General features: G+C 39.9%; 1 protein-coding gene across 2 annotated transcripts in view; it reads right to left on the bottom strand.

Annotated features, from left to right (window-relative positions):
- Nucleotides 1-657: 657 nt before the first annotated feature.
- Nucleotides 658-11,106, bottom strand: part of LOC120532978 (integumentary mucin C.1-like) — a 33,320-nt gene continuing 22,871 nt past the window's right edge. For both annotated transcript variants that reach the window (XM_039759539.1, XM_039759538.1), the window contains 4 exons: nucleotides 9,610-9,762; nucleotides 6,420-6,566; nucleotides 2,938-3,072; nucleotides 658-863 (listed from right to left, as the gene is read on the bottom strand). In XM_039759539.1, coding sequence (XP_039615473.1) covers nucleotides 838-863; nucleotides 2,938-3,072; nucleotides 6,420-6,566; nucleotides 9,610-9,762 — 461 coding nt within the window. In that variant the 3' untranslated portion in view covers nucleotides 658-837. The remainder of the gene's footprint in view (nucleotides 864-2,937; nucleotides 3,073-6,419; nucleotides 6,567-9,609; nucleotides 9,763-11,106) is intronic.

Raw genomic sequence — 11,106 nt, 5'->3', positions numbered from 1 at the left:
GGGAGTGACAAGGTGAAAGCGACGGGCCGCAGAGAGGCCATGGAAAAGGCAGCGGAAGTCGGGAGACTTGGTGATGGAATCCCCAACGTGGGCGACCTGGCCGTTGAGGGTAATCAAGTCTCGGGGACTGGGATGAGTGCCAGACCGAAGCCAGGGATCGGGAGGTCTCCAGTCTCGAGCGTGTGATGTAGGAGGGCAGCTGCAGAGAGCGTCTTGCCTGCTGCTAAGCCCGTACGGGATAAGCAGGTGAGACGCATACAGAAAAGAAGCACCAAGCTTATTTGTTGTTGTTTTTAAAGACAGCTTCCTGATCATTTTAACCTCTCGATTTTAAGGATTGTTTTTCTATTAGTTTTAACCCCCACGTGTTCTTTTTATGGATTATTTATTTAATGAATATGAAGAACTGCACTATTTATTTGAACACTGTTTTTGTTTTGTTGACTGCTTTTAATAAAAGCACTATTGCACTTTTTGTATACCACCCCTTGCTCAATTGTTTATTTGCCTCCATTGACTAGCTCACTCGGCAACATTATCGACGGTGTTGGGTTCATGTGCTTCCAATATCAAAGGGAGTGTGGAGCCTGAACCTACATCGTCACACCTATACATTGCAACATTTGAAAACAATGAAAGGAGAGATATGCCTGGACATCCTAGTATAATTGAATATAATTAGTAAGCATGAATACACAAGAAATTTGATCTTTGGCAAAGAAATCTTATTTCTACAAGGGAGATGGATTATAGCACTGCTGACTTTTCACATCAAATCAACATCCATGCCTGTTGCATTCCTCATGTGAGATCCCAGCAGAGCCGCACTGTTTACGATCATTTGGTTGAATCTCTCAGTAATTCTGTTAGACAAGGAAGGAGAGATATGTCAGTTAAACAAATTTATGTTGTGACATGTAAATACACAAATGCTGATCTGAGCCACTACCATATTTAAGAAAACCCTTTTCTGGTTATCAAAGTCTTAGAGTTTCCATACACTTAAGAAATATGAAAATGTTAATTTATTGTGATTGATGCCCCATATGTGGTTTGCTAGTGCCTTGTAGCTAGTGCTTCTTGGATGGGCTCTTGGGTGCCACAAGTTAATGTATACTTTTTCAGGAAATTTGTTAAAATAAAAGCAGCCCCAAAGGCATTACCAATCTTTTTTTTTCTAATATATTTTTTAATAAGGCTGACCACTGCTAACTCATCCAACATATATATCCGTTTCCTAATACTATAAGTAATCAATGCAATGACACCTTGCAATTTGTTTAGTTTTTGTGGGTACAGAGTATAGACTGTAGATTATTCGCACACTGATATAAAATGCCAAACTTAACATATCAAAGTACAAAACCATTGCTGTTCAAAAGTATTTGAATATCCTTTTCCTTTAAACACTGATCTCACATTTGAGTAGGCATCTGTGATAGTGTTCTACAGCAGGGTATTTTAGGTATATGGCCCATTCCTGAATGCACAAACAAAGAAAATCATCCAAAAATATCAGCAATTCCTGTTAAACCTTTAAAAGAATGCCAATACAAAGATGGTGCAATCACATCTGATAAATGAAATAACAGTTTATTCTTTGAACGCACTTTTTTCTAATAGGGATGTGGAGTTTAAACACATTACTTGTGTCTTTCTGTGGTTTCTTCATGTACTCTTGATTTGTTTCAAACATCATAAAGTATATAAATAAGTCATTAGATTTAAATTAACTGCGGTGGGCTGGCGCCCTGCCCAAGGTTTGTTTCCTGCCTTACACCCTGTGTTTGGCTGGGATTGGCTCCAGCAGACCCCCGTGACCCTGTAGTTAGGATATAGCAGGTTGGACAATGACTGACTGACTGACCATTGCCAGTGCCTTTCAGAAAACTGAGTTTTCAGCCATGGGCCAAAAGGGAAAAAAAAATAGCCCTCAAAGAGTTAAGGAACATTGCAAAAGTTAGACCTCTTATAACATTGCAAAATGCTTTTCTTTTTAGTCGACTACCTAAGAAAGTCGTTGATCGCCTGCAGTTTGTCCAGAATGCAGCAGCAAGAATCTTAACTTGAAAAAGAAAATCTGAGCACATCTCACCAGCTTTAGCATGTTTCATTGGTTACCTGTGTCCTTCGGAATGGATTTTAAAACACTATTAACAGTCTATAAAGCTCTCCTTCTTAAATTCTGGACTACCTGTCCCCTAGTCTAAAATTTGTAATCGCTTGGAAGGTCATGTCAAAGAAAAGCAAGAAGGGGGATTGAGTGAATGTCTGAGAAATGTGAGGAAGTGGCTTAAGGACATCATGTAATATTGGCCATAAAAGGAGGCTTGTTAAGAGTGGACGTGCTTTAAGCTGCTGCAAGATATGGGAATCCTGTTTCATTTGTGTTGTTGCTTCAAGTGTGTTATGGCTTGGTCCAACTGGGATGAGACATCTATCTATCAGAGGTGATCCTCTGCAATGCATGGGTGACTCTACATAGCATATAGCGCCTTTCATAACTATCTATGATATACCGCCTTTACATCTATCTATCTATCAGTTATATAGTGCCATTATATCCATCTATTTATCTATCTGTCTATCATATAATGCCTTTCACATCTATCTAGTATATAGTGCCTTTCATTTCTATCTATCTATCGATCTATTTAGTATATTGTCCCTTTCATATATATCTATCTATTTAGTATATAGTGCCTTTCATAATTATCTATGATATGCCGCCTTTACATCTATCTAGCTATCTATCTAGTATATAGTGCCTTTCTATCTATCTATCTATCAGTTATATAGTGCCTTTCATATCTATCTATCTATTTATCTAGTATATAGTGCCTTTCTATCTATCTATCTATCTATCAGTTATATAGTGCCTTTCATATCTATCTATCTTCTACTTCCATAAATGAGTACTAATTCTATCATTTTTACCTGTAGGCATGTAGCACAGTGGTAAAACACCAACTTGTTTTTCAAAGCAACAGTCTCTTCTATGGCACTCCACTTCTTCAATTCCAGTGAAGCCACAAGGTGTCCTTTGCTCTGGTGCCAAAGAACAATCCCCCCCTGCAAGAGTTATTTTACAGATGTTAAAACAATAGAATACAAAAATACAATTGCATTGTAAATTGTACTTTTGTTACCTTTAAGTTCCAATTTAACAAACTCCGCTTAAAAGTACAAAATAAGCAACATTATAGAATCTTAAACATAAATTCTCAACATAGTCTTCATATTGCAATATACAGTTAATAGTGTGTGGTTTTCCTGGCATTCCATTCAGAAGTAATTCCTGTCTTGTGTCCAGTGCTTTCCAAATGAGCTCTTTTGCCCACTGACCCTGAAAGCAGAAAATGTCAGCTCAGTAAATGGATGTTTCTTACCCCGTGATACATTCAGGGGCATGTGAGGTGTCATCCCAAGCTACATTAACTTGTGATCATCCACAAGATGAAAAGTGAGCTCAAGTGCAGTTCCACTTGTGTTATGTGTAAGCCGGAGTTTGCCATCTGGCTTATGCTTAAGATTGCTTTTTTATGTCCATTTTGTTTATTTTTGATTCCTTGACTATCATTGCTTATGTTACTATTGTTATTATTTTTTATTATTTGCCTAATTATGTACAACACCCATTCCAAAAAGTTGGGACACTGTGTAAAATGTAAATATAAACTGAATGCAATGATTTGCAAATCTCATAAACCCATATCACACATTGAAAGTGAGACATTTTACTATTTCATGAAAAATATTAGCTCATTTTGAATTTGATGGAAGCAACACATCTCAAAAACGTTGGGAGGGGGGGCAACAAAAGGTTGAAAAATTAAGTGGTCCTAAAAAGAAACAGCTGGTGGAACATTAATTGGCAACAGGTCACGAACATGACTGGGTATAAAAAAAGCATCTTAGAGAGGCAGAGTCTCTTAGAAGTAAAGATGAGCAGAGGTTTACAAATCTGCAAAAAACTATGTCTACAAATTGTGGAACAATTTCAGAATAATGTTCCTGAACATAAAAATGTGAAGTCTTTGAATACCTCATCATCTATAGTACATACGTAATATCATCAAAAGGTTCCAAGAAACTGGAGGAATCTCTGTGTGCAAGGAACAAGACCAAAAATCAATATTGGATGGCTGTGATCTTTGGGCCCTCAGGTGGCACAGCATTAAAAACAGACCTGATTCTATCATGGAAATCACTGCATGGGCTCAGGAACACTTCTAGAAATCACGGTCTGTGACGACAGTTCATCATGCCATCCACAAATGCAGGTTAAAGCTCTATCATGTGAAAATGATCCAGAAACACTGCCATCCTATCTGGACCAAAGCTCATTTAAAATGGACTGAGGCAAACTGGAAAACTGTTCTGTGGTCAGATGAATCGAAATTTGAAATTCTTTTTGGAAAACATGGACGCCAAACTAAAAAGAAGATGGGCCATTTGTCTTGTTCTCAGTGCTCAGTTTAAACACCAGCATCTCTGATGGTATGGGGGTGCATTAGTGCCTATGGAATTGCCAGCTTGCACATCTGCAAAGGCCTCATCAAAGCTGAAAAGTATATACAAGTTTTACAGGATGCTTCCATCCAGATGACGCCATTTTCAGGGAAGGCCTTGCAAATTTTAAAAAGACGATGCTAAACCACATACTACATCTATTACAACAGCATGACTTCATAGTAGAAGAGTCCGGGTGCTGAACTGGCCTGCCTGAAGTCCAGACCTTTCACCAACTGAAAACATTTGGTGCATCATGAAACAAAAAATATGACAAAGATGGCCCAGGACTGTTGAGCAGCTAGAATTCTATATCAGACAAGAATGGGATAACATTCCTCTCCCAACAGTCCAGCCACTGGTCTCTTCAGTTCCCAGACCTTTATGGACGGCTGCTAAAAGAAGAGGGGATGCTACACAATGGTAAACATGGTCCTGTCCCAACTTTAGCAGACGTGTTTCTGCCATCAAATTCAAAATACAATGATCCCTCGCTATATCGTACTTCGACTTTCGCGGCTTCACTCCATCGCGGATTTTAAATGTAAGCATATCTAAATATATATCACGGATTTTTCGCTTGTTTGCAGATTTCTGCGGACAATGGGTCTTTTAATTTATGATACATGCTTCCTCAGTTTGTTTGCCCAGTTGATTTCATACAAGGGATGCTATTGGTGGATGGCTTAGGAGCTACCCAATCAAAGCATGTATTACGTATTAACTAAAACTCCACAATGATATATGATATGCTTCCCGCGCGGTGCTTGATTGTTTGCTTTTCTCTGTCTCTCTCACTCTCTCTGCCTGACGGAGGGGGTGTGAGCAGAGGGGCTGTTTGCACAGAGGCTGTTTGCCTAGAGGATACAGACACTCCTCTACAAAATGCTGCCTTATCGCGGTGCTTCGGCATACTTAAAAGCCCAAAAGCACGTATTGATTTTTTGATTGATTGCTTTTCTCTCGCTCTCTCTCTCTCTGACATTCTCTGCTCCTGACACGCATTCTTTGAAGAGGAACATATGTTTGCATTCTTTTAATTGTGAGAAAGAACTGTCATCTCTGTCTTGTCATGGAGCACAGTTTAAACTTTTGACTAAAGGGTGTTATTTCATGTCTAGAGGGCTCTAATAATGTTAACAGTGTGGGAGAGTTTATAAGGGCTTAAAATATATAAAAATAACTACAGTGTATACAAACATATGGTTTCTACTTCGCGGATTTTCGTCGAGGAGGGATTACTGTAACCTTATTCTTTTCTTACAATGGTGCATTTTCTCAGTTTAAACATTTGATGTTTTCTGTGTTCTGTTGTGAATAAAATGTGGGTTTATGAGATTTGCAAATCTTTGCATTCTGTTTTATTTGCATTTTACAAATGCGTCCCAACATTTTTGGAATTGGGGTTGGATTTTTTGTCAATTTTGATTATCTAGTTTCTGTGTTTCATGTTCTGCTTCGTTCCTTGTGTTTTGTGGGTGCTTCCCCTACTTGAATGAGGGCACATGTGGACATATCCAGACAATTTTGATTTTACCAATAGAAACTGATGTGGGAAATCATGTCACACATGACACGTTTGGCTCTGTAATCAGTTCTTCTGTCCCAACATTGTTTCTCTTTTACTCTGGTTTTCCTCATTAGCAAGACCCCCAATTGATTAAGTTAGAGTTTGCATAAACAAAGTGGGCGAAAAAAGAATGTGTGAACATTGCCTCATTATCCATGTCCTCCTATTTGTTTAGTCTATTTTCTGAACCTTCTTATTCAACATAGGATCACAGAGACCTGTAGCCTACACTGATATGGGCACAAAGCAGGAACCAACCTATGATGGGATGCCATTCTGCCTCAAGGCACACTTCATTTTTGTGGGACAGCTGCACATTGAATTGATTGTAACATACCATTTGAAAGGTAGCAGCCTTCATGAGGAACAGGAGAACTGAAGCAACATCCCAAGGCTGTGCACGTAGCTTCACTGGATACATTTGATCCACACTCTTTTCTTTCCTTTGGGTTTATAGAGCACTGCATTACTTTACTGGTCATGTCTGAATGAAATATGGAAAGAAGTATAGTTACAAGCCTACCAAATTGGAGGAAGGGGAGCCAAAGCATAAAATCTAAATTATATTTTTTTACATCTCAAACCATCTCTTTTTCTTTTTTATCTTCATATTTCACCATACATGCTGCTCACTTGCAGTTAGTGAGGAAATATCTTGGATTAAAACAATTGAGTGGAAAAATACAACAGTTGCGAGTGCCCTGATGTGTCCTGTAATGGAGAGTAATATTAAGCATACTGAATGAAAATGTTTTTATATTAATATCTAACACTATATAATTTTAAATGTTTACGCTGGCAGGGAAGCTGGAGAAGCCATTTGTTGTTCAGGCACATTTATGACCTTACTGGATAAAAGAAGAATTTTTACTGTGCTGCTCTGGGGTGTGCCATTTGCAACAATATGGTTGTAGAATTTCTAAACCTCTGAAAGGAGGGCAAGTTTTAGAAGCCATAATCACTCCCTTCCCTTCCAAGAAGACCGTCTGAGGAAATATAGGTGGTCAAGATGAAGGGCTAGGCATGGAATGAAGGCTAGTTGCTGAGATGAAAGGCCATGGACAGCTCTCTGCTGGCCAGCATCTGGTCTGGAGAGAGGAATACGTCATACTGAATAACTGAATCATTGACATTCTCGCTCATCCAAGACGTGTGTCAAAGTCTGGATAAACTGGAGAGCCGTGCTAGTATCTGTCTCCTGTTGCATTAATGCATGAAGGCCATGCTGCCTGTTTTGGACAATCCATCCAAGGGTCATGTTGGACCAGAGAACAACCAACATACTCAGACAGAGAGACACCTGGTAGACTAAACACTGAAAGGAACTGTTTTTTATCCAGGTTGTATTCTTTTGCCAATATTTTTATTCTACTTATGCTGTAGTTTGGGCACAATTGGAAACTACGAGTAAATCTATGAATAAAAAGTAACTTTCTCACCTGCCTATTCTGGTACTCTAATTGGCTAGGGTTACAAATATAAAAGAGAGGGGGCAATATTCAACTACAATAGCAGTCAACCCCGACAGTGACCGGGCTGGTAAGAATTAACATTCAAGGACTATAGATAGGATTTGGGCATTCTGTTAAGGCCTACATAGCAAACAGTCAGAAAGGGAAGCCATGATAAAACACAATTCTTAAACTGTTTTTTATACTTTGATGTTTGTGGGTCAGCACATATATATATATGGAAAGACTTGTGAGGTCCTATGCTACTTCTAAACCACTCAGATCTGCAGCTCAATGGTGTCTTGTGATACCTCCATCTCTACGTCAAATCTCAATCCACACCCTTCTCATGTGTAGTTCCTAGCTGGTGGAACAAGCTGCCTACCTCCATCAAAACTTCTGATTCCCTCAATATGTTTAAGAAGCATTTGAAGACGCTTGTTTGATGAATTTCTGTCTAATTGATAATACCTTTATTTGGTTTCTGTAAACAAGGAATTGTAACTCGTATGCATTTTGTTCTAAGCTTTTTACTTGTGACGATCAACTCTGTAACCTTGTCTGTAACACTTGACCCAAACAGTCCCTCTAGACTGAAGCTTACTCCATTATCTTGACCTTTTGCCTGAAGAAGGGGCCTGAGTTGCCTCGAGTCTGCATATTGTAATCTTTTTAGTTAGCCAATAAAAGGTGTCATTTTGCTTGGCTTTTCTCTACATTCATAATGGCTAACACGGTACAACACCCTAGTACTACTTGACCTCTTCTGTAAGATGCTTTGGATAAAAAGTGTCTGCTAAGCATATCAATGTAAATGTAACACTTTTTTAGAACTCTGAATAGTTTTTAAAGGCAGTCTTTAACTTGAACTTATTGTTTGCATGAAATTGATATGCATTTGAAGATTGTGAGATTCATTTTATTCTTCTGTTTTTTAAAAACGACTTTGTTTTACCATCTCTCCCTCCACACCCTACTTTGTCAATCCCAGGGTGTTCATGTGCAGTATGTTTCCTTTAAGAATGCAGAATGCAGATTACTAAAATTAATTTGCATCTTCATGCTCTTCCTGTATTAAAATGGGAATGACGTTTAGCCTCCCCATCTTAAGTCGCTGTATCAATAAGAATCTGCCTCATCTGAAGTTTGTTGTCAAATTTGAAAAACAATTTCTATCTCTCTCTTGCCAAATCTGAAATCTAATAAAAGCAGAAATATACTTTTTCCACCCTCTACTATAGCACAGATTTAAACATTTATTTTTCTAATAATACAAACTAATACTGACATAACTATTTCTGTGTTTCAGTGATTAAGCACAAATTCCATGTAATTGTCCTATAAAATGCTCCATTTTTGGTTCATGTCTGTTTTGTATTTTAGCATGTCTCTACTGTTTGCAGATAACGCTGTCCTCTTGTCCTCTTCAGACTCTGAATGCTGGGATGTCCTTGAGTGGTCCATAGCTAAGTGTGGTGAGGTCAGAAGGAGAAAAATCCCTCCATATCTATGTGATGGCACAGCTGTTAGGTCAATCCGTTAGGTGACATAGGTGGCTGCCTAGGGCGCCATCATCTGAATGGCACTTTTTATGAAAGTAAGGGGCACACGCTCTGGCCACTGAGGGGGATCCATAACCCGGGTCATATAAGTGTGATAATAATATCTGCAGTATGTACACAAAGGGGTGTTGTTTGTGCTTCTGAAGGAACAAGTGCTCTGGACAGCGAGTGGAACATCCCCTGCCCACCCTTTCATCAAATTCTGATGATATTGAGTGGGCGCCATTATTCGTTGGGTACTGCTTATGAAAGTAAAAGTGTGCACGCTCTGTTTACCAAGGGGCCCACGCTCCTTAAAGTCCAAAGTATATTCGCAAAGGGACACAGTCAGTGCTGTTGAAGGGGCACATGCCCTGGCACTGAGGGGAAACCCCACCACCACCACCACCCCCAGAGGTCTAATAATACTGCCTACCTACTATAGACAAAGAGGGGTGACACCATTATTATATCTTTGGTTGAGTAGAATGCCATTATAATGTTCTGCTCTTCAAAAATAAAAAGGTACACTCACTGTACAGTTTATCTCCTTCAGAATGAAAGCACCACTTGGCATTAACGGTACGCGAGTCAAAGCAGCATCCCCTGTTGTTGCATTCAGAGATGGAAATCCCAGGGTACCCACACTCGGTGCGTTTCTGAGGCTGCACTTCACACTGTGTGCTTACTGCAGAGAAAAAAATATAGGAAAGGGCGTGCAAACTGAGTTCAGTTTCAAAAAGGCAAATCTTACTTTATAGCTTTTACACGAGGGACGTTCAAAAAATTTACGCACTTTTATATTTTCGTTGGAAACAGTGAAGGCGAGATTAGTAATAATTGGTGTGGAAGTTGACCCGGACACAGACAGGCGGACATGTTGTTTTCAAACCACCTCACGTTTATTTATAATATTTATAACAATTCAATGGTCACACAGACCCAAATAATGGTCACTAAGACCCAGTTGTGCACAAACCCCAAAACACTCAGTCCTGGCCACACAATGCCTTTTCTTTGGGCCGCCTCCACAGCTCTCTCTTGCCTCGTCCTTCTTCCACCCGACTCTAGCCTCGAATGAATGGAGACGGCCCCTTTTATTCAGTACCCGGATGAGCACCAGGTGTTCCCGGCATTCCTCCCTTGGCCACGCCCCAGCGTGGCGGAAGTGCCGGCTGTCCTCCCGGCAGCTCTCCGGGTAACGTCCAAAGTCTTCCCCCCAGCACTTCCTGGTGTGGCGGAAGTGCTGGGGTAACAGGTCCCCAAGGCATTGGGGCACCTCCTGGCGGTGACCACGGGCCCCTACAGGGTGGAGCTTCCATGCCCTGTACCTGTGGCCCCCAGAGCAACCCGGAAGGCAACCACCACGTGATCCAGGGTGGGCACAGACCCACATCCGGTCCCTCATGACGTCCCGGCCGGGTCATGGCCCCTGGCATCCCTGACATTGGGCATTAAAAAGCTGGTATGATGCTGGGAAAATTGCATCGCAAATGAAGGTGACTATGTAGAAAAGTGATGTCATTTGTTTTTGAAACTCTTAATAAATAGAGTTATAAAAAAAAGTACAGAAACTTTTTGAACGTCCCTCGTATAATCCTTACTCAAACATCGTATTATTCTGTGGTCTGCATTTGGTCACTTTAGTGTTATTTCCTTGTCAATCAATTTTCAACGCTAATGTTGTTAACAGCTTTGCATTTGCTTAACATCAAATATTCATGAGACCTTTAAGAGGCAGCAGGTATTAAACGTTGCTCTGGAGTCTACCGACTACTGGGAATGAATTCCATATCAAGAATAATGGAATGTCACACAGATTGAATAATTATGCCACTCTGTGAGCTGAAGTTCATATTCAAAAGCACCTTTATATTTGGTGTTCAGCTTCAGCTGGGATTTGTCATATTTCATGGCTTTCATATTGAACTGATTTTGCAAACTCTCCTACAAAACGTTCATTCTGCTTGGCTAAAGTGTTGATCCTTCCCCTAATTATATTTTCAAACACTTTCATTTATTGACAGTGCCT

Source organism: Polypterus senegalus, chromosome 7, assembly GCF_016835505.1.
Source record: "Polypterus senegalus isolate Bchr_013 chromosome 7, ASM1683550v1, whole genome shotgun sequence".
NCBI lineage: Eukaryota > Metazoa > Chordata > Cladistia > Polypteriformes > Polypteridae > Polypterus > Polypterus senegalus.
The sequence above is the reverse complement of the archived record's forward strand: the minus strand, read 5'-3'. Positions and strand labels throughout refer to the sequence as shown.